The sequence below is a fragment of the Epinephelus fuscoguttatus genome, linkage group LG14 (assembly GCF_011397635.1).
Source record: "Epinephelus fuscoguttatus linkage group LG14, E.fuscoguttatus.final_Chr_v1".
Lineage (NCBI taxonomy): Eukaryota > Metazoa > Chordata > Actinopteri > Perciformes > Serranidae > Epinephelus > Epinephelus fuscoguttatus.
Window position 1 is genome coordinate 8,003,584 of NC_064765.1, and position 24,318 is coordinate 8,027,901.

The 24,318-nt window shown below is 40.9% G+C and overlaps 1 protein-coding gene across 1 annotated transcript in view; it reads left to right on the plus strand.

Moving 5' to 3' along the window:
* The first annotated feature begins 518 nt into the window (after positions 1–518).
* The window catches only part of galnt16 (UDP-N-acetyl-alpha-D-galactosamine:polypeptide N-acetylgalactosaminyltransferase 16), a 64,704-nt gene continuing 40,904 nt past the window's right edge, over positions 519–24,318 (plus strand). The window contains exons 1-4 of the mRNA XM_049596713.1: positions 519–907; positions 16,317–16,498; positions 19,327–19,425; positions 19,517–19,584. Of these exons, the coding sequence (XP_049452670.1) occupies positions 707–907; positions 16,317–16,498; positions 19,327–19,425; positions 19,517–19,584 (550 nt within the window). The 5' untranslated portion in view covers positions 519–706. The remainder of the gene's footprint in view (positions 908–16,316; positions 16,499–19,326; positions 19,426–19,516; positions 19,585–24,318) is intronic.

Below are 24,318 nucleotides of genomic sequence, written 5' to 3' on the forward strand. Positions count from 1 at the left end.
CATCATAATTTATACACTGAACATATGTGTTGTATGTGTAATTTTGAGTGTATAGAGCAAAAAGTACAATTTGTTTCCCTCTTCAATGTAGTAAGAAAATTTAAGTACTTTACTCAAAGTATAAGTAAGTAAATACTTAAGTAAGTGTTCCTCACCACAGCTTTTAATGCAGTTATTGCACAGGGCGGTTTGTACAATGGGAAGGTCTTTGTGTTTTAAAGGGAAAGAGGTGATGTTCTTGTAACTAAAACCAGCCCCAGCCTTCAGTGACACGCAGAGGGATCACGTGCATCAGGGATTAAAATGACCAGAGGACGTGTAGAAATGTACATCTCAACATTTCCCCTCTGATCTGCACCTCTAAGGGCTGAAAGTAGGACCTCAGCTGCTGGATGCAGATTGGACATCCTCTCCTCATTGTAGTGTGTGGATGGATAGTGTGTGTGTGTGTGTGTGTGTGTGTGTGTGTGTGTGTGTGTGTGTGTAGGGGGATGATATGACTCGGCGCTAGGACCGTGGCTCTGTCAGTGCGCAAATCCCAGCAGAGAGGCAGCGCTCCGGCAGAAGCGGCTGTTCGCGGAGAGATAGAGGCTGTCTGTCTGCGCTGCGACTCAACGCATCACACCGGCGGGGAGGCTGCACCTTCTGCCGAGGACGGACCTGAACCAGCCGGGCTCGCCTCCGGAGCCCTCCATATGGGCTCACCATGCGCAGGATACGGGCCAACGCCATCGCGATTCTGACCGTTGCGTGGATCCTGGGGACGTTTTATTACCTGTGGCAGGACAACAAGCCCCAGTCGTCGCCGTCGTCGTCGGCGTCGCAGACCCGCGGCAGGGGCCACGGGCAGAAGGGGGTCTCCGGTCGGCTGGAGATCCACCGGGACGACAGGACCATCCCGCTGATAGTGAGTGAGCGCGGCTTGTGGGGGGAGAAAGAGAGGAAGGGGAGAGAGGAGAGCAGCGCACTGTCGCTGGAGGCGCCGAGCTGCAGGAGAGTGTGTGCTGCATGTTGATGTGCATGTGTGTGTGTGGAACCTGGGGTGATGAGGATGGTGGTGGTGGTGGTGGTGGTGGTGATGCACAGCTGGGTGTCACAGCAGGAATGTGTATGTTGCTCTGATGGACACGTACGGCTTTAACGCATCTTAATCCATCTCCAACCTCCTCCTCCTCCACCCGTGCAGCCATATACCATTATTCTACAGGCTGCTCATGTTTGTCAGTGTTTCCCTGCCTCTCCGTGCCTTCCCCGAGCCTGTGAGTACCTCAAGCACACGTAAGAGGCTTTCCATAAACCCTGTGCGTCGTGCGCAAACACCTCGTAAACCACATTATGCTGAGACCTTTTCTTGCATCGCACATGAGAGGTTTTTCAGCTCGGACAGGGCACAGGAGGAGACATCCTTGCTCAATCGCCTCTGCGCTCCTCCAGTCTGTCATTAAAGGCCTGTTTCTGTCAGGTCAGGTCTGTATCCGCCTGTTGTTGCCTGCTGCCAGGGCGGAGTAGTGAAAACAAGCTCTGCTAAATGCAGTTAAACTGTAGGTGTGGTGGTCGTCGGTCTCTGCTTGCAGTAACCTCTCTAGGTTGCAACACACGGGCACAGACTGTGGCTGGGTCCGCGCCAGCTCAGATTAGGAGATCTGATCTACTTGGTTGCAGGGTTTTCTGATGCATTAAGTGGAGAGAGATACAAGACCTGTGGCTGGTGCTTTTAGTTCCTTTTAAACAGGGGTGAGGTGAAAAGGACTCTGGTGCTGCAGGATAATTGATCTGTCTGTAGGCAGACAACTGATGAGCAGTGATTTAAGTCATTTATCAGGCAGAAATACAAGTTTTTTTGTGGTTGCACCTCCTCAGATGTGAGGATTTGCTGCTTTTCTGCTGTTTTGTATCATTGTTAGCTGAATATATTTTGGTTTAGATGTTGGACTTGTGCTTTGGAAACTTAAGATTGACATTTTCTTGAGTTAAAGATCCAAATGCCAATTTGACTGCGCTAAAACCACTTAGTTGGAGCCGTTGCATAAACTAATGATGCAAATAACACGGGTGCAGAGGCAAAAATTAGGGAGTACTGCAGTGGGTTAAGGCTCTGTGTAGTTAGTTGTTAAAAAAAAAAAATCAGGTGTTCTTCAAGGACGGGGCAAAGAGTCACTTAGCTCACTCAGTGTAAAAGTTCCTAGTACAGACAGGCAGTCCAAAAATGCATCTGAGGCACTCCCACTGTAGCTAAAAATCTTCTATTAATACATGGATAACAAACACGTTTCGACAAGAGAGTCTTCATCAGGGTGTAAAATGCACTGGAAACAGGTGTGCAGTTTAAGAGCTCATGTGAGGGTCATGTGACACAGGTTATGACATATTGGTATAGCCCTACTAGACAAAAAAAAAACAACACATTGACAGAAATTGAAAATGAAAATGACATAAATGTATACTTTGAATAAGAAAACAGGTTAAATGCCAAATAAACAGAAAGGAAACAGCAGTGAAATAAATAAGAATTGTTATATATTGTGACAAACCTGCACATAAAGTGGCAGAAACTAAAAATTATGGAGACTGATGGAATGATAAATGATGGAGACTCTGGTCGAAACGTGTTGGTCATCCATGTATGTAGGATTTCTAGTGCCTCAGACTGCCTGTACCATGGACTTTTACACTGAGTAAGCTGGCGAGTTTGGTTTTTACCTTTAAGTAACAAGGGTGTCGGTTTCGTTTTAACATTTAGGGGGACACACGGAGGGTTAGGGGGTCCTCTGGCAAGAAATTCTTAGCTTCAAACACCTAATTTCCTGCATTGTGATGAATCTTTATGCACCCATATGTGCATTTTCTGTATCAATTTAGGGTGTAAATGTCTTTAATATTGTCAAAAGGAAAGTCCTCTGCTACTTTCATGATTTTATTAAAGGGGACACATGCACATGGTGTAAATATTGAGGGAGGTGTGACCCCTGTGCCCCTTGAAATCTACGCTTATGGCAACTATTGACTATTTTTAATTTCGATAAATCGTTTTGTGCCTCAGATTTACTGGTACAAAACGCAAATATATGATCAATTTATTGTTATATATGACAAACAAAGCATCAAGTCCTCACATATGAGAAGCGTGAACGAGAGTCTAATTTCACTTTTTAAATCCAGTGTACTCAACGTTTTCAGCTTGATATAAAACTGTGAGACAGATGGATTCATGTGATGTAAAAGTGAGAGTAACTCCTGTTAACATTCTCCCAGAATATGAGATTTGTTTGGGTGAAAACATAAATCAGTTCTTGCTGAATGTTGCTGTTTCCTCTCTGCAGCTACTCACTGCTGTCACAGAGCTGACAGACAAATCAATTAAATATCCAACTGTACTTTTAGGAGACAGAGACTGTTGTGGAAATACAACACACTGGAGCCTCTTTCACAATTTACTAGGCCAATAAAATCGTCTCAGCTGTGGCCAAGGATGTGTGCCAACATGTCAGGATGTTTCGCTCCAGCAGCGGCAGATTCATTAAAACGCTGTTCACAGGATTTAATAATTCAAGGGCAAATGCCAAACGGTGGAGCTGTTGTGGCATTTAAGCTTGCAGGCCTACTTAAGGAGTCGCCTCATGCATGAATAAAAAGAGGAAACTGTGGTCTGCAGCGGTGTGTGTGAACGCAGGCCAAGAATATGGTGAAGATCAGAAGATGCATGCAAACAAATATAGAAACACTCTGAATAATCGTTGAGTGTTTGATAGTTGTAAAAAGAGAGATACATCATCTCTGCTGGTGAACCGCAAACACACATCTAATCAGATCGTTCTTTGAACTGTGTGCTTTGGATCCAAGGGTTTCTGAGTCGAGCTTTTTTTCGTTAGTGATCTTTGATTTGCTCAGCAGGGTCGTTCACCTTCGTCACCAAACTGAGATTTCCTCGCTGTAGTTTGTTCTGGTAACCTGACCTGAAGCGCTCAGGCTGCCAGCTCTGCACGACACAGTCCAGCAGTTCAACAGGAGGAGGCTGCTACACAAAGACTAGAGAGAAGGGCTGCACTGAAGGGTCTCTCCTCTTTCTTTCTTTCTTTCTTTCTTTCTTTCATCATCCTCTCCACTTTGCCCTTCTTTCTTCTGTCGATCTGTCCTTCCCCTAATTCTTTCCTTCCTTCCTTCCTTCCTTCCTTCCTTCCTTCATTCTTACTTTCTGTCCTTCATTCTACTTCTTTATTTCCTTTTGTCCATCGTCCTGTCCTTTGTTTGTTTCTCACTTTTTTCACTCCGTCCTTTCCTTCCCTCCTCCCTTCCTTCATTTTTACTTTCTGTCCTTCATTGAATCGTTTACCTTTTTTCTTTGTTCTTTCCTTTTGTCCATCATCCTGTCCTTCGTTTGTCTGTTTCTCAATTTTGTCCTTCTGTCCTTCCCTCATACTTTCCCTTCTTTCCCTCCTCCCATCCTTCCTTCATTTCTTGCTTTCTTTAATCCGTCCTTTATCTTTACGCCTTTGTGGCAGCAACAGCCAGAGGCTTTATTTTGTCAGGTTGTCTGTCTGTCATTACTTGTGTTCGTCTGCCCATACATCCTGGTATGTCCGTCCCAATCTAGTGAACACATTATCTCAAGAACCACTTTAGGGCATTTTTTAAAATTTGGCACAAACGCCCACTTAGACTCAAGGACGAACTGATCAGAAGGTCAAAGGTCATTGTGACCTCACAAACCCTGAATACATTACAATTAGATGATATGTTGAAACTTACGCTTCAACAAGCCTGTGGTTCACGTGGTTGGGTTTAGGCACAAACACCACTTGGTTGTGGATGGGAAAAGTTGTGACGATTTGGTTTAAAGTACCCACTTTTGGGGGCACAAGCCCGGCTGGAAACACATCAGTGTCTTGCGAAAAAACATCTGCTTGTCATGGTATTTTTCCCACAGGAAGAACAGTGACAGGTTGCTACAAAACACACACATTTGGTGCCTAAACACAGTAATGACTCACAAAATTACAACCGCTGTTGTGTTTTGTTGATCTCTAACAGTGGTCTTTGGCTTGGCAGGCGTCTCACTTTGCTACGTCACTTCAGAAACGTTGAAATGATGTGTATGACATGTTTAAATTTGTCGTATTTATCGTTTGCAGAAATGTACATAACATTTTCTTCTAAAGAGACAGAGCTGGTCTGTCCTTCTATCTTCCTTCTTTCCCTCTTTTATGTCTTGTAACCTGTCTGTCCTTCCCTATTTTCCTCTCTTTACCCTTTCTTTCATCTTCCCTTCTGTCCATCTTCTTTGCCTTGTCTGTTTTTTTCTTTCCTTTATCCATCAGTCTTTGCTCCCTTCCTTTATTCTGTCTGTTCCCTCTACCTTCCTCTCTTTCTTTATTACTTTTGTCTTTCCCTTTTTTCTTTTACCCTTTCTCCATCATCCCCCCTCCTTCTTTGTTTATTCCTTTCCCCCATTTCTTCAATCCTCATCTTTTTCTGTATTTATTTTCTTCCTTCCTTCTCCATCAATCCCCTTTTTCTCTCTTTCCTTCTGTATTTCATTTTCTCTTCCCTTTATTCTCCTCATTCCTTATTGTCTTGTTGTTCTGTCCTTCCCTCTATCTCTACTCTTCTACCCTTTTCTGTCCTTTTTCCTTCTCTTCCACCAATCTCTGTTTCCTTATTTTCTTTCTTTTATCATTCTGTCTTTTCCTCATTATTTCCCATCTGTCTTTCCTCCTTACGTCTTCCTAACTTCTTCACTTCCTTCATTACTTTCTTCCATCATTGATTCCTTTCTTTCTTTTATTGTCGTGCCCCTCCTTTCTCTCTCTCTTTTTTCATTCATTACTTAGCTTACAGAGTGCCCTGCCCTAACTCCCCCAGTTCCCCCTCTCTCTCTTTCTTTCCCTATAAGCCTGTTCATTAGTAGCATTTGATTCACTAATGACATCATCTGTGAAATCTGTTTGCACTGGCTCCACTTTTTTTCCTCTCATTTCCTGCGTTGAGTGGTCTAATTTCCCAGCACCACTCTTGTGTCTCTTTTCTCCAGCACCAGTGTGTGTGAACACTGTTGTCAGGCGACCTCCGCTCTAACATTCGCAGCAATCAGCTGTCTCTCTGACCTGCACATCTGCTGTCAGGGCTCTCGACATGCAGCAGGAGACATGTTGTAAACATCTGACCACAGATCCACATCCAGCTAATCAGCTTGTCATAATCCTCCCATGTGTTTCTCCAGCACAGATACAACTCCCAACATTAAGTTTTTATCAGTTGTTTGGTATGAAGTCGTCAGAGTGTCCTCGGATCAGGCGGCGGCTGCTGGTTTTATTACTCAGACTTCAGATCGTTTGGTACTTTCTTTCTGACTAACCCGCCCGGCAACAATGATTCGACATGTGACCATATAAACACGTCACAAGAGAATTAGGTTAAATGTGCCGTTAACGATCTTGTCTGAACCAGGATTAGCTATATTTTCCATTTCTGTAATCCATACAAACGCTGACTGTGTTAAGCCTCTGCCAGTGCTTGGTAACTGTCTGGTAACTTTCTTCACATTGTCTCTTTTTTGTCAATTCAGCTTTGATTCAAGTCAGTTTTCAGTCTGGCAAATATACCTTAACTTTGCACAAACTAGCCTATTAATGTCCACTTAGTTAGAAAACAGAAGCATTGCTGGAAGAATTATTTAAATCCTTCAACACGCGGAAAATAAGCAATATCACAATGTAACACATACTCCAGAAAGTATAAGCCCTTTATGAAAACATGATAAGTAAATATACCTTTGGGCAGTACACCCAAAAATGAGAAATACATATTTGGAGTTTTGCTGATGTCTGACTTCTCACCAGCTCGTAGTACTCAAAGCACCAAAAAAAAAAAAAAAAAAAAATACATGAGAAAAACTCAACAGCAATGTCTCTTTCCAGAAATCATGATCAGGTTACTCAAAATAATCCACAGACCTTGTTGTGAGCACTTGCATTTACGAACTATTTTCTTTCTACCTAGCTACAGCCGCCAACTGTATCACTGCGCAGAAGGAAGTGTGCATCTCCAACTGCACCGGACGTAATATGAGATCAGTGAGACGCTGGACTCTTGCTTCAGACAGACATTAAATTTTGGTTGAAATGAAAATTGGACTGAGGAGAATTTCACATTGTGTGGATGTTAACATTAGGATGTTTGGCAGATGATAGGGTTTTGTTCTTCATACCTGACAAATGAATGTTGTAAGGTATGAAGGCAAATGTGGCTTAAAGGGAGTCGTCCACGAATTGGAAGATCGGTGGTTTGATCTTGGCTTCTCCACTCTGCATGTCGAAGTATCCTTGGGCAAGATACTGAACCCCAAATTGCTCCAGATGGCTGTTCCATCTGTGTGTGAGTGTGTGTGAATGGTTACTGAGTAGCAGGTGGCACCATGTATGATAGCCTCGGCTACCTCTGTATGACTGTGTGTGAGTGAATGGCGCTTTGAATGGTTGGAAAACCAGAGAAGTGCGATACAATCACCATTTAATGTCACAAAGACGTTGGCATTAGACACTTGGAAGACGTTGGATACTTACTTACGTTACTTAATAACACTACATCAACCAACAAAGTATTGTCGTCATTTGTCGTCAGTATTCTACATCAAATTGACGTTAGCATTATATGTTGCCCAGGCATTGAATCTTGGTCACAACCTAAAGTAAACCAAATATCACTGTCTAATGGCGTTGATATTTGGTTTTGGTCTACTCATGGATGAGAAAATTACGCTCGTAAAAGCCTAAACACTCGTAAACACTAAATGGCATCCTCTTCGGTTTAGCTGTAACGTTAGCTAGCTCAGTGGTGCTAGGTGAGCTAGCAGTAGATGCACACTTCCTACTGTGCAGTGATGCGGTTGGCAGGTGTAGTCTGGTACTCATATCTAAGATTGTCTTTGTTAATCTAGCTTTTTATATCTTAGAACGGCTTATTTCGAGTGGTATACTGTTACATATTATCATAAGTTATGTATTAACATGTGTCAGGGAGGAGTTATTTTCACAGTAACTGTAAATACTGTTATCCGGAAGTTCAGTGGAATGAAAGTAGACAGTGGAAGCCCCTGAATTTAGCCACTTAACATCTAGTTTTTCCCATTTATTTCCACTTAAGTAACTGTAAGGTTTTATATGTTTACAGAGAGGGAAATATTTAAAACCAGTCTCCACTCCTGCACAATTTAAAATAAAGTGTTGTGGGTTTGAACATAATCTAGCTGCACAGCATGAGTTTGTAATGACTGACCCATTGGCAGGTCATTGTAGGTTAATGAGGCTACAGTAACATACAATATTTCCCTGTTAGCTGTTTTTTTGCCAAACAAAAAATGTAGAGACTTGCTAATAGATGTGTCTATGTGGACACTAGCTATGATAGGATATATAGCGTCTGTAAAAAGATCATGAATAAGACTCTACATCACCACTACACGATACTGTGTGTCTTCTGTGGGACACCATCACCAGCAGGGCTTCATCTCTCAGGCAGATTTGACTTGTATGTGATTTGTCTTGTAATTCGGCTTGAAGCAGCCAGCAGACGTGTTCATCTCCCAGACGAGCTTCATATTTAATTCAGTGGGCCGAGCCTCGAAGTGCCGTCTGTTATTTTTGTCTTATTATCCTCTGAGTAACCTTTTTTTTTCTTGTAGCTTTTAATATTAAGTCAATGATGATACTCGGAGATTACCAAGGGATACATGATTTAGGAATGAGGTCTTAACTATGAATAGTAGTAAAACCTCTTTGATGTGTAGTGTGGCTAGGGTGAGAGGCTTGGGGGAAATTTAGGTTACGGTAGAAGAAACTACAGTGCTTGTTTAATTTTGAAGCTAGATGAGAGTAACTAATCCAACACTTCCTTTTGAGTTCATGGCCGGACTCTGTCGTCTAAGTTCTCTGTGCTCCTGTCAGAAAAGACATTGACAGCCGCATTGATTAACAGAAGTGATAAATATAAGCTTGTAGTCCTGTAAGTGTCTTGCACAGCGGAGAAACGTGCATCTTTGCTCTAAAAAACAAAACAAAACACAATTCCAGCATGTTTTGTGTTTCTTGAATGTCTGTAATGTTTTCATTGAATGTTTCATAAACTTAGAGGATAGAATTTTGAAATTTGTCTCCAAGTCCCTCTGTGTCCCGTCACACCATACAGGTTAGATTCAGTCGAGTGGTGTCTCATATATCCATTATCTCCATACTTGTGTAATTTGTACACAGATGACTTGCGCAGGCAGTAAATTGCTTGTGAAATGAGTTGTGTTTTTGGTAATTAAACAGTATAATTAACAATTTCTTGCATGCAGAGGAGTTAGGCAGTTAGACATCTAATTAGCAGCCTAATTAGATGCAGAGAGGATGGAAAATTATGTTTCTTAATTGCAGTTAAGTGGAGATGCTCTTGAAGTGGGCGGTGAGGTCAGACATAATTTTACAGAAGATTTGATGGACAGCAGAGAAGAGTTGACAATTATGCACTGAAGTCGGCATGCTTATAGAACTTCACATATACTCAAGGCCTTTCTGTACTTGTTAACTGTAGGCTGTACGCAAACACACAGTCAAATAATGATGTGAGGAAGATGTTTTAGTTCGTGGCAGCTTTATGTGCAAACGGTATAATAAAGTAATTATAATATAACTTTATTTACAGTAACTTTAATATTTGAAACACAAACTTTAAGTGGTGGAATAAGCAGTTGCTGCTCAACCGGTTAGCAGAGAGTATGTGAGTAAATACGTGAACCTAAAGGTGCTTGACAGGTGGATATCAAATACAATGGGCCTATCATAAAATACAATAAGAATTTCAGGAAATAGGCAAAAAAATAGAAAGAAATATGACAAGAACAACATGAAACCACAGGAGTAATACGTTTTACTGTGCATTTTAACCTCCTGTCAACACCAGACATGGGAATGTGTTGACATCTGCTGCTTGTGAGCACCTTGCGCCTCCATTTTAGCAAATGTCTGACCAGATTTCTGAATGAATGAATGAATGAATGAATTTATTTTATTTCGAACATAAAAAAAATAAAAGTTAAAGACAGAAAAAAGAATACAAGCAAAAAAGAACAGTGTCCGAAAAGGAGCAGGTAGAAGTAAAACTTATAAACCACAGGAGTAATACGTTTTACTGTGTATTTTAACTTCCTGTCAACACCAGACATGGGAATGTGTTGACATCTGCTGCTTGTGAGCACCTTGCGCCTCCATTTTAGCAAATGTCTGACCAGATATCTAACATGAACATGGAATGTGAAAGACTGCCAGGGCTGGGAAAAAGAGACTTTGTTCCACAGCAGTGTGCCTAAGATCAGCAGCTATTTACAGAGTAGTGGTTATAGAGTGCTGTAGGGATGACGTTTCTTTTAAGTTGACTTGAAAGTTGGCATTGCCCTGGTTGACTTGTCAAAAGCCAGTGTGATTTTTCAATTGGATTTTGGATTATTGCAGAAATAAGCTCTGTGGTAAACAAGTTTATGATACACATTTTGTTTAGCAAATTAATCTTCACAGTTTTTGAACATAATTGCAATCGCCAGAAGTAAAGTTAAGTTAGGCTATAAATGAAGTACACTACGAACACATGACTTAACATTGCTACCACAAGCACAGTGACATTCTGTAGTCTCATTCAGCCACTTGTTAGCAACCGCTGTTTTTTAAACACCTGAAGGCTTCAAAATTCAGGAGTGGGGTATTTACTGAAGTCTCTTAAGCTTGTGTTAGCCACAGACCTTATTTCAGGCATCCACCAAAAACCCATATATGTATATTAAGTGAAGGAGGTCAAGTATCTCAGGGTCTTGTTCATGAGTAGTGCAGCTGAAGGGTGTCTGGGCTCAGCCTTAGCATCTAAAGGGGTCAGTTGAGGTGGTTTGGGGAGCTGATTAGGATGCCTCCTGGGCGTCTCTTGTTAGAGGTGTTCCGGGCACATCCAACTGGTGAAAGGCCCCCGGGCAGACCCACTGAAGGGATTATATATCTCATCTGGCCTGGGAATGCCTCAGGATCCCCCAGGAGGAGCTGGAATGTGTTGGTATGGTAGATATATGTAATATATAATATTTATAATAAAATATATTTTTATATTATATGACATAAGTGAAAAGATATGTTTTAATTCATGTTGATAAATCAGATTCCAGACCATCAAAGAGAAATATGATGTGCTTCAGTAACCCTTTGTAAAGAATCTAATAAAGCTGTGTGCCTGTCCCTTTAAGAGGACGTCACATTGTGGGTGGACTGTTGCTATGCTGTTGTCAAGCTAGCTCATTGAACGCTATCTCTGTAAGCTAAAAACGATATTAGCATACATTTTGTTATGCTTTTGACAAGATAAATGCATGGTTTCTACCCTCCTGTGAAAAATTGGTCGACGTCACTGCGGTAGGATGGTTTAACTTACCGAAACAAGGTATGTTCCTTTGTTTTAATGTGCTCTTAGCATGTCTCTGGGCGCTCAGATTGAAGCGCCAATGTGCGTATCTAGCTAACGTTAGCTTTATATTTGCTTACACTGAGGTAAAATGACCTTTTTGTTCGTGAGTAAAAGCGTCCTTTAACCTCCTCATCACGTCAATAGACAGTAAATGTTTATCAGCTACAGGCCAGGTCAATTTTAATTTTATCCAGTTTACAGATTTGCTGTCAGTGTGTGTTTTGATGTTGGGAACGTTAGCAAACAGTTAATGTTAGCTATTTACACAGGTGGAAGGAAAGTCAAGTTTATTTATATAGCACACTTTAGCAACAAGGCAATCCAAAGTGCTCCACATAAAACATCAAAAGCATCAAGACAGGGTGCAAAACAAACGCATTATAAAATGATATTTAAAAACAATTCATGAAAGAATCAGTGAATAGAATATAAAAAATTAAAATATACTAAGACAGATATAATATACAAGAATAAAAGCTACAGGTGTAAAGCTAGGTATGAATTTTTTAGAATACAAGACAGCTATTAAATATAGGAATGATACCGACAGGTGTAAAGCCAGCTATAAAATATAAGAATAAAACTTACAGGTTTATAGCCAGGTATAAAGTAGAAGAATACAAGACAGCTGTAAAATACAGGGATGAAAGTTACAGGTATAAAATAGAAGAATAAAAGTTACAGTGTAGTGTAAGGAATGAATAAATATTTGATTTAATAAAAGGCATCAGCAAAGAGAAAAGTCTTCAGCCTTAAAGGAGGAGTGCTCAGATCTTGTACTTACAGGGACTGTTCACCACAAAATCAAAAACATATTTTTCCCCTTATAGCACTATTTATCAGTCTAGATAGTTTTTGTGTGAGTTGCTGACTGTTGGAGAAATCAGCTGTAGAGATGTCTACCTTCTCTCATATATAACAGAACTAGATGGCACTCAGCTTGTGATGCTCAAAGTGGCAAAAAAAAATACATTTGAAAAACTCAACAGCAATGTCTCTTTCCAGAAATCATGACCTGCATTTCCTGCATGAAAAATTACCCAAATCTTCCACATCACTGGGCCAAGGAAGCAAGCTCTCGAGAGACTTTGTGGTTGAGCATTTGACTTCCGCCAGCTGAGTCAGCTACTTCCAGTTTAGCCCTCCACTAACTTGAATGGTGATAAAATGATGAAAGAAATGTTCCCAATAGTGAAATGTGTCATTGTGATCTTCAAGATGTATAAAGTACATCTTAGTATTAAGAAAATGCACTTAGTTACTTTCCACCACAGGCTATTTAAGCATCCATCAGACACAGAACAACATTAGCATTCGTTAGGAGTTGTGTTTCTGTCCATTGGATGAATTTAGGTCTAATATTCACTTTATTTTATTTCTGTTTTGCACTTCAGCGACTCCTGAGGAAAATATCTGTCAGTTTAGCTGCTAAATGCTCCACTGTGTTGCCCTGCTGGATGTTAGCACTGCCTGTCTACTGTTTGGTAGCTGTAGTCTGTGAAGATAACACAGTGATATCATCGTTCATCTATCGTACTTCCTCTGTAGCGGTGCACTGCGGACATGTTTGTGTGTGAATCCTTGAAACGTTCATGCTGCTCCCCTGGAGAGGCTGAAAATGAGGTCACTCTCACCTGAACCTGGTCAGAAGCTTTTTATAAATCCTCCAGCTACACCGACCTTTAATAAAGCGGCACAGAATAAAGCGTCATCCCTCTATTTCATTTTTCTCTTTTCGCCATTCTCTCATCTGTCCATCTTGCTGTTGCTCCTCTTTGATGACAGCCACTGTCATCTGCTTTTATGTATTCACGGGCTGTTTTTACCTCCCACTCGGCAGTGTTAAAGCTCCTTGCGGGGGAAACCCATTAATTACTGAGGATTTTATAGACTGTATTTTGTTTTGATGAGTGCCCATCCCATTTTGCACTGTTAGCACTGACACGGTGAACTGAATAAGAAAGTAGCATTTACATTTTAATCATTTGGCTGATAGTTTTCTTCAGACTGGCTTAAACGTGAGTGCAATGGAAGAACACAGTTTAATTCTCAGATGAGCAGCGTTGCAGCAGGATTACAGTGCAGCAGCACAGCAGAGTGGTGGTGTACACGGCTTTTAGACTTTTCAGACATTGCATGAATATAGAGGTAGGACACTTTAATCCAGGCTGCCGAGGCTCAGGAGGCTGAGCGAGTTGTTCATTAATCTCAGGGTTGTTTTTTTGATTCCCAGGCAGCTCCTTGTCTTCACATGTCAAAGTGTCCTTGAGCAAGACATTGAGCCCTAAATTGCTCCCAGTGGCAAAGCCATGGTGTGTGAGTGGGTGTAAGAGCGACACAAATTGTAAAGGGCTTTGTTCACTAAGGCAGGAAAATGCTAAGTCTTTTTACCATTAGTTGATCAACAGGAATTTAATCAGTTTTGTTCCACTGTCTTACATCAGTTTAAAGCAAATGTCTTTGTGGAGCATGCAATATCATTTTTAACCATAAAAACAGCTGTTTGTTGGTTTCAGCTAATAATTATTGTCATTGTGATGTGGTATATGAGCTGACTTCATCATCAAAAGGAGGGGAGGGGATGGTGTGACACCTAAACTGCAGACAATAAAGACCAATAAACAAAAAAAAAAATATATGTGATTTAGCAACCCATCATTTTGAGGCAACAAATGTGGGTGTATTGTGGTGACCTGTTGATGTGTTTCCAGCGCAGATAGTGCCATGAAAAGCAGTTGTGTTTAACTGAGATATTGCTGCTTTTTTAGCGGGGATTGTGCCAAAAAGCAAAGGAATTTAACTGCACCAATAGCAGGTATTTTAAGCCATAACATGTTTCCTGACCATGGCCAAGTGTTTTTTGTGTCTAAACCTAACCACACACAGCATTATTGACCTGTAACATTTCAGTGTATCTGCTGTATAATAATGTGCCAATGTAATTTTCCTAGTCGACCAATAGTAATCATTTAGGTCCATTAGTCGGCTAGTCTCCTGCATGTTTCTGATATGAATGTAATGATTAAATGATATATTTTGGTGGTTTGAGTTGAAGGTGTGAGAAAGAATTGTATCAGTAACATTGTTAACACTGTGCTACATTACAGAGAAATACAAAACCATACTAATGAACCTTCATTAATATAGGCCTATATTTTATCTCCAAGTGCACGTCACACACTGAGTGAGCCTCCTGTTACCAGCCCTGGAAATTAACCTGACTCCTGTCTGACTGCTGAGCGTGGACACTTCCTCTGTCTGTCCTTTCAAATTAAATTCCCACATGGTCCAGTCATATGTTTTGTTTTTGTTTTTTTTTCTGCAACTAAGTGACCAATGAAATCTTGCCAACCAGTGACCTTTCTGGTCGACTAACGTTTGGTTGACTATTAGGGGGCAGCCCTACAAATGTAACATATCCGTGATTTGCAGAAATGTACAATGCCAACAAGGTGACGTCTTCACTTCTTGTTTGGTCCAACCAGAAGTCCAAAATTTAAAGATATTCAGTTTACACTGATATAAAACAATGAAGCGCAACTAAATTTCCTGTTTGGGAAGCTATAGTCTCTATATACAAACTCTACATTCAGTGAATGTAGAGTCTGTAGGCAAACCCCGGAGATCTTGCGTCTGGAAGAAGAGCGGAAGAGCCCTGGTTTCCAGTGCTAGGCTGTTTGTAGTCCGCGTGATATTGATCAATCACGTTTGAGCTGGCTGCAGTTGTTGCTAGGTTAAACAGTCCGTGCGGTGAACTAACGGGGCGGAACATAATTGACGTCACTACAAACTCTGAATCCATCGCAATGTTTCAGCATATTTACTTATATGTAAACGGAAGTCGGAAACGGACATTCACCTCCTTGGCCCAAATCAAACCAGAATTCCAAAAAATCGGGGATCTACCCCCAGAGGCTGTATCGCCGTCTGCTGGAAGTCAGACGCCGAATACAGCTGATGGGTTCTGAGAATGGGGCTAGAACTGGAGAATGTTCAATGTTTTTGCTTGTAATCAATTATCAAAATAGTTTTAAGATTAATTTTCCCTTGAATGAATTGTTTCAGCTTTAGCAGTTTGACAGACACAAAAAACTTCCTAGCATTTTTCAGGTCTTTCAACCCAATGTCTAGTATCATTAGATATTGGATTGTTCATCAAACAACTTAAGAAATTTGAACCTTGAGCTCTTGGAATAGCTGATGGACTTTTCACAGAATTTTGTCAATCAAACATTTAATTTAAAAAATAAAAAAAGAGAAGATTCATCACTGGTGAAAATAAAATATGTGTTAGATGCAGTTCTAATAAAAAATACTATATAAGCCATCGTATCTGGTCAATATTTTTGTCCCTGCCTCCGTTAAACGTTTAATTGGTCTTTGCTGAGAAAGATTTTTGACCTGAAAGTCTGTGAAATGTATTCAGAGCCAAGAGGGAAATTTTCAAAATGAAGTGCTGTTTTGTTTTCTGAGCAACTAATTAAGACAGACAGTTAAAAAACAACCTTCCCTTTATGATTATGTTGCGTGTGGCATGCAGCCATTTCATGGTAATAATAGATGTGGCAGCAGAATAGTGTGTTGACAGTGAAGGAGTGGAATGTTGACACCAAAAACAACTTAAACTGCTGTTTGCACTTCTGTGTGTTTACATGAGTGACAGGGAGTAAAGTTGTTTTTGTTTGACTTTTAAATGAGGTGACATTTTTAATTTTTAATAATTTATTCTTTTCTTGACCTGACTTTTTGTAGTTTGTTTCTGCTGAGACACTGTTTAGATGTTAGTACCTTGTTGTTCTGGCTGATGTGAATATGTAAACATCTTGTTATGTCCCCCGCAGGTGACCCAGCCCCCGCGGGCAGAGCAGCAGGGCCAGCTGCTGGGCGGCTTCGATGAGAAGGCCTATCTGGCGGGGAAGCAGCTGAAACCAGGGGACGACCCATATAGAGATCATGCGTTTAACCTGCAGGAGAGCGACCGCCTGGGCAGTGAGCGAGCCATCAGAGACACCCGACACTACAGGTGAGCAGGGTTAATGCCTCCGCCCAGGTACTGTCTGTCCATCTGCTTTGATCTGCACAAATAGATTGAGGACTAATCTTGCGTGAGCTGCACATGGGTTTGGAGTTGTTTGGAATAAATCTGTCTTGTACACTTAAAGGTAGTTGACCTCACTGTTGGGTGTACTCCAGGCCAGGGGTCAGCTACGGTAGATGTTGAAGGATCTGCTTCTCTCAGTTTCAAACACTGTACGATGAGTTGAGTTCCTCGCCACATGTTGAGAAAATATGTCGTAATGCAGTTGCAGCTCTACGTCTCTGTTCGCACCTGGCCGGCTCTATATGCAAATACACGCCTACATCATGTCTGTTGGCAGAGACCACATGCGTTGTGGTGTACCTTATTTCACTGTGGAGCTGTGTGCAGGTAATTGATTCACTTAGCCCCCCTTCTTGCCCCGCTCCGTCTTTCTCTGTATCTGTTTATCATGAGACAAGCGCACCCTGCGGTGCTTCGTGGGTACATTTGGTAAGAGTCTGCCTGCACACACATGGTGACACTATTAGCATCACATGGAGACGATTATTAACAGAGTTAACAACACAGTCAACTTGTTTCACTGTTGGTGTGAGATTGCTGGGACTGTTTAACAGCTGCTTCTGCTGCTGCTGGGGAAGCTTGTGCCAACTGGGCAGACACTAAACTCACCTACTGGGAGGAGAGCGGCTCTAGAGACGGTCCTTCAGCGCTGAGTCTCACCTGTGCAGCACCAAGAGATAATTGATATCCAGTGGGGAGTTGGATAAGTTCAGACATTAGGAGGTCTTTCAGTGTGGCCCAGGACACATACGCGTGCACACTAGGGGTTTAAATCACCAGTTTCATCACAATACAATATCAATATCTTTGGACAACAATACGATATTTGCCGACGTTACAAAGTCTGCCATGATACGATTTCGATTCAGTGCGATTCAGGGGTTTGCAATTGACACAAGACGGATTATCTGCACCTTGAACACAGCTGAATACAAAGGAAGCTGCCAACCCCTTTCTTTTTTGCTTTTGGACGTAAAAGATTTAACAACTCATAAATAATTGTAACCCCTTTAGTGCAGTTAAGTTTACTTTATACTGACTTCACTAACACATATTACACAGCACTTGGAATAAGTCAACCTTCAGGGGTTCCAGCAAGAAAGTTCTTTCGGTAAAAAATCTTTTCATTTGAGCTCAAACCATCATCTGTTTCCTAAAACGTCAGGTCTATCTGGTTTAAAGTACTTAAGGCAAACTTCTCCCAGCAGCCATAAAACATGGATTAACAGCAACATAATTTAACAGAAGTATAAAATTCAGTTGGATAACTGTCAACTCTCAAGGTTCACAGACATGTCGGTTGTTTTTGGCTTGTCACACGTTATTAGCTTAAGCATGGTTCCGTTGCATAAATTAGCCTCGGGGCTAGCGGACTTCTATTCATTCATAACTTAACAAATGACATTTCATTATTTACTTTTTCTTACTCACTGTTGGTTTAAGTCACTGCATTTCCCGACAGAACAGCTCGGTTGAATTTCAGCCTGCATGCACATTTTTTCAGCCGAACGTTGTTGACACAGAGCAGCTAATGTTACTGTAGTGAGAAGTTAGCAGAATGAGATGCCCATCGCGGCAGGTAATGTTTCGTCATGTTTCATCTCATAACAGCATTTGCTTTGTCTGCTGACCCATTTTTTCGAAATTGAAAATATTTCCACGCTGCTGATTTATTCCTGAGTAAATAACATTATCCTCATCGTCTTTCTCTCGGCTGCTTGCCATCTACCTGCTGCTGTGTGATGGTGACTCAAAATAAAATCCTAGAGATGACAATATAGATCGATGTTTTCACTTTGCATCGATGATACTGGATCGTTGATCACTGAATCGATGTATCAGTCCAGATCGATGGATCGGCGCACCGTCAGTGCACACTGCTGAAAGCATGCGGACACATGCAGCCTGCAAAGCAGTTGGATTTCAAGACGCATTGAGAACACATCAGGTGCATTAGAGCTGTCCACTTACAGCTAAGTCACCCAGGACAGGGCCTTTGTTGGTTGGCTTGTGTTCCGTGTTCCTCTCTGTTGATGCAGTTTGTCTGTTTGGCACAATATTGTCATGATTTTTTGAGACTGTTCCTCTTTCTGTAGAAAACAATTCAGATGCACCTGTGTCAGAATATTTAGCCTCTTTGGCTTTTGGATCAGCAGTTTCTTATTGCATTTGAAAACTCACATATGAAAGATTAAGAGACTTCATTTATACTGTCGCTGACTAATGTAAACTGTATTTATTTAAACAGACTGGGTAGGTTGACTGAGTGTGCACGCTCTTTCACAGTAACTGCCTGAGAAATAAAATAACAAGAACAAATATAAGTTACTCATAATCAAAACAATAAAATAGATGTGTATATTTTTTGTAGCCTTATGTTTTCTTCTTTACTCGAGGGCGAGAAACAAAGGAACACTTATGTTATTATTTTGTCGCAGTGAAATGTTTTACAACAACAGATTCAGTGGTGTGTAATGAATTCATCTCCATGTCTCCTGACCTGGTCTTAAAGCTCCCAGCAACAGGTAGCAGATTAAAGCAGAAGGCCAGAAATCTGTGCAATTGTTGCCTGGCAACCATATATTTCCATGTCACTAAGGCAACAATGCTGAGGCGACTCCACCGCAGGGCTCCGTGGCTAATCACAGCTGCCCAGCGTGTTTGTACCGTACATGTGATTTTTGAAGAGACAGATGTCAAACTTGCTCTTTCTGTGTGATGATGAATGTGATAAACTCTCCTCTCTGCAGGTGTGCGTCTCTGAACTATGACACAGACCTTTCCTCCACGAGTATCATCATCACTTTCCACAATGAGGCTCGCTCCACTCTCCTTCGCACCATCAAAAGGTAATGACGTCGAACGCAAATGGCTCGATTAGTCAGGAGCGATGACAATGACAAGTGTTTTCTGATCTCATCTCTCCTTTGTCCCTCTCAGTGTCCTGATGAGAAGTCCTCCATCTCTGATTCAAGAAATAATCTTGATCGATGACTTCAGCTCTGACCGTGAGTTTCTGTTTTGTTATTGCTGGTGAAAGCTGTGGTGAATGGTGTAGCTGCCACTGTGCACACTGAGGTTTAGTGTTCTGTGTCTCTGGGAATTGGTGGAGTTTACAGCACAAATTACATAGTAGTTTCTTGTATGGCTGATTTAGATAACTCTTTAAAGGGGCTAAAATCTGTATTTTTACACCCATTTGTGTCTACAACTTAAACGTTGCATTTCCTTAGGTGGAAGTATTTGGAGACAAATCTGGAGTCATTTTCAAAATGTTTCAGACTGGCTGAAGATATATCAAGTTGAAAGCTGATCATACTGTATGTCAGTGTTGTCTCCGAGGCTTGTTTGTTATTGTAGGTGTTGGGCTCATTCAGATTTTTTATATGTGATATCTTGAAATTTTACTATTTATAGTTAAATTAAACATTGTTTGGATTTTATTTATTTTGGTTTTCCTACTTTGTAAAGTGGCCTTGAGTACCTTGAAAGGCTCTATATAAATCCAAGTTATTATAATTATTATTATTCAAATTTAAAATGAATAGTGATATATAAAGAATAATTACATAAAAGGGTAGGGCAAGACAAAAAATAAATCACACTTCCAGGCCCCAAGACAATGCTAAATAATAGTATGGCGAAGGTTTTAAAACAGTATTAATTACTATTTACCTTAATAAAGATACATTTCCACAAAGTATAACAAAATAGGATAGAAAATTAATACATTAAATGTGAAAAAAATTAATACATATGGATTATCAAAAAAATGATTTGGGTATACGAAGGAAATTTGGACTAGGCCTTCAGGAACAGCACTGGGCTTTGACACCAGTTTGACATTGTGGCCAGTGAAATTACAACTTTCGAGTCCAAAGAGACTTTTTCCCATAGTCTTACATTGTCAAAGACATGTCTGTAAATGAGAAGATACATGTTTTGAGTGTCACAACCCTGCAAAATGACTTGTTTCACTCTCAGGATTTCAAAAGTCTAGAAGAGCTGCATGATTAAATCACTGTATTCCCATTCAAGTTAGCAGAGGGTTAAACTTGAGGTTAGCCGCTCAGCTCATGAAAGTCCGTAGTGCGCTTCCTCTATGGGCGCAATGATGCGGAAGATTCAGGTAATTTTATACAGAGGACGTCGAAGCTTTTTGGCTTCATGCACCGCTTAGCAACTTTCACAGGATTAAACCAGGCCACATCTCCAACACTATATACAGTCCTCTCTATACCATGATATGAACTGCTGTATTTCTCAAATCTGGATTAACACTGTGGGTACCAGATGTTCAACCCTTTTCATTTTGTCTTGAATATGTGTGATGTAAATATGAAAGGAACGTTCCAGCACATGAGAAGGCCAAATGAAAGGAGAATGTGGGGCAAGGAGTATAATGTCAGGAGACAGGGGTGGCTTTGAAGATGTGTCACACTGATGTCTGATACCACAGAAACTGAATCGGGAGGTGAGAGCATCCTGAGGATTTGCTCACTCGTTATGTAACTGATCAGTGATGCTGCTGAGGGATGAAAACACACCAGCAACACAGCAACAGCAGAAATGAGCTGGAGCTGCCACCACCATGAGATGCTGCTTAGGTTTTATGTACAAAGCAAATAAGTGGTTTAATTGACCTTGACATTTAGAACACAAATCAGTTAATAGCACCGTAATGTGCGGGGTGTGTTTTTATGTAGCTGACCATAACTGTGGAATTAGAGGATAACCACATTTTCGGTAATTATCCCCCTTTGTCAAGACTTACATGAGCTCATGCTTTACACTGTCCACAGCGCTTTCTGTAATTACCACCACATGCATCTTCTGTCTGTGGGAACAGCACAGTGACCTACATTCACTGTGTACTCAGCCACTGACACACACACGCTAAATGCACACACACACACACCCATGGAGACACACTCGGAGGTGTCAGGGCTGGCCAGACATCTTAACAGCAGTGTCTCAGCGGCAGTAGCAGTGAGAGCTCTATTAGCTCACTAATGCCTTGTTTATGTCCTTCTGCTGCAGTCGGTTCACCTGCACACACACACACGTTGAACTCACGGCGCTAGAGCCAACATGGCTGTCTGTTTCCTGTCCTTTTAACCTCATCCCTGTTTTGGATGTCAATTTTTTAGCATTCATTATCACATGAAACAGTTTGAAGCAGACTTTGGTTCCAGTTTGTGGCTTTTAGTTTTGACTCAGTCTGACTGTGAACAAAATAAGCCTCCCATTAGCCGACTGTTCCGTCTCCTCCAGCTCTCCTCTGCGGTCTCCTCGTGTTGCCACTTTCTAATGCTGTGTTTTATTTAAAGTCAAAGTAATCCTTGCTAAGAAAAGTCAAATAAAACCGCTGTTTAAGTTGCGGTTTGAAGGCGGGAGGCCGGTCATTACTGATGTTTTTCTTTGAGACTGCACACACAGTGAGGTGTGAGCTCTGCTCCCACAGGCTTTACATCCCAAACCATTCTGACTATTCTGCCTTTATTAGGGTGTTTTCTTTTGTTTTCAGCCCTGTCACTAGAAGAAAATGTTGGTGTTGGATGTTTTTGCAAACCACAAATGATTTACATTTCCACATTTCATACGTCTCATATCAACATCTCAAAAGTGACGTAATATTCAAGCTGAGGGGATGGTGGATGGTGTGTCACATGGGAGAAACGTCAGCCACACTGCTGACTATTGCAGGCAGCTGTTCAAGACCAACACACAACAAAACTGGTTGTTTTCTTGTGAGTCATTGCTGTGATTCCATCAGCTTTTTGGGCACCGAATGTGGTTGTTTTGTAGAGACCCTTCAATTGGGATAGTGCCACAAACGACTGTTGTTTTTTGACAGAGACATCGTTGCTTTCCCTGCAGGGTTAACCTGCCGCCCCAAAACGGAGTATTTTAAGCCCAAACATGACCTTCTTCTAACCATAACTAAGTGGATTTTGTGCCCAAGCTTAACCACACACTCACCGCAGTGTTGTTGAAACATAAAGTTTCAGTGTATCCGCTACATAATAACATACAAGTGTAACTTGTCAGTGGTTTGCAGAAACAATACAGTTCAACACAAGGCCAACATTTTTTCTGGTGACTGGGTTTGTTGGGTTGTTCTTACAAATTACTCCGTAAACCAAACATTCTTTTCTAACCCTCTAGTTTTGTTGTTTTTACAAAATGTTATAAAAATGCAGAAAAAAAGAGAAAAAAACAAAACACAAACAAACAAAAATAAGTAAATGAATACATAAAAAGGTCTGGATTGCCCTGTGACTCAATCTCTCATCTTGTCGTTGACATGCAAACATTGTCCATTTCTCCCATTTCTCTCACCATCGCTCTTCTTTCATCTTTATCCTGAGTTTCATATCATATATTTCATTCACAATTTTCAGCCAGTCATCTCTTCATGATGGCCCCTTTACAGGCTACCAACAAGATTTTCAGTTGCTATCCGTCTTCTCTTAACACCCTTAAAATGTAAATGTAAAATAAATACCATACACGATCATAGCCCAAAATTTTGATGATAACTATATGAGCATTTACCCAAAACTACAATTTCAGGACAGAGCCAGAATACATGGGTAAGATAAAACCAAACATTCTTATAATGATTTTTAAGTCACATGATTTGTCAATGGATTGGATATGTCAAGATACAAAAATAACATCCGATACTGATGAAGAAGAAAAAGACCTAAAATAATTTGAGAAATACAACATGGTATGCTGGATGGGAGATTTAGGTTTAAATAAAAATGCATTCTCACACCTGGTGCCTGGATAGTGTGACATGTGTGGTTGTGCTGCTGCCGTGGTCCTGCCAGGTGCCTCCTGCTGCTGCTGTTTTAGCCTTTTTGTGGCAGCTTTCAAGAGAGCAGCGGTAGGTTGCGTCTGAGGTTGCTAATCAGCCTTAACAAGTACTGTTTCGCAGCCTATTTACCTGAAATCCTGAGTGCAGAGCTGATCTTCTTTCAGGTGCTGTTTATAAGTGTGTGGGCCTATCGTCTATGGGACAGATGTAAAGCTCTGGGTAGCTCTGCACTAAAATAACTTTTCCGTATTTATCAGATTGAATATTTACAGAAGAAGGGAAAGATATCTGTCGGCTGTGATTGGTTAGTTGTCACATGACATGCATTACGCGCTGCTGTGTTCCAAAAGTTGAACTCGGGAATGCGTGCGTGCCACTACGGTCTTGCTCTGGTGTTTGAGCGCACCTGCCGTATGTCCTCATTGAATATAATGAATTTGAGGGTGCAAAAAATGCAGCATGTGTACAGCCCTTTAATCTGTAAACAAATGTTACTTCTACAACATTTAATTCTAAATGACTCATTTGAAAGTCAGATTTTTAATGTGGGTTGTTTTTACTGTAAAGTACTGATCTCACTTACACAAGGGTCCTTGTTTTTGTCACCTTGATAACACACAGAGTCACCAGTGTGTTTCCTAATTACAGCTTCTATCTTTCAGTTGTTTTTTTTTTTTTTTTTTCAGTTTAAAAGTGTTCCTCTGTGTGAGCAACAATCACAGACACGGCTGACAAGCTGACAAGGAACATCCAGTACATCTTAGTGTTGACAGAGTAATAGCATCAGTTCACTCAAATTACAAAAACAAACATTTTCTGAACAACCTTAACACAATAAATTTTGTAATAGATTTCTTTTCTGTTCCCCTCTTATTAAGAATAATCATGTATAATCACAAAAAGCTTGCAAGACACA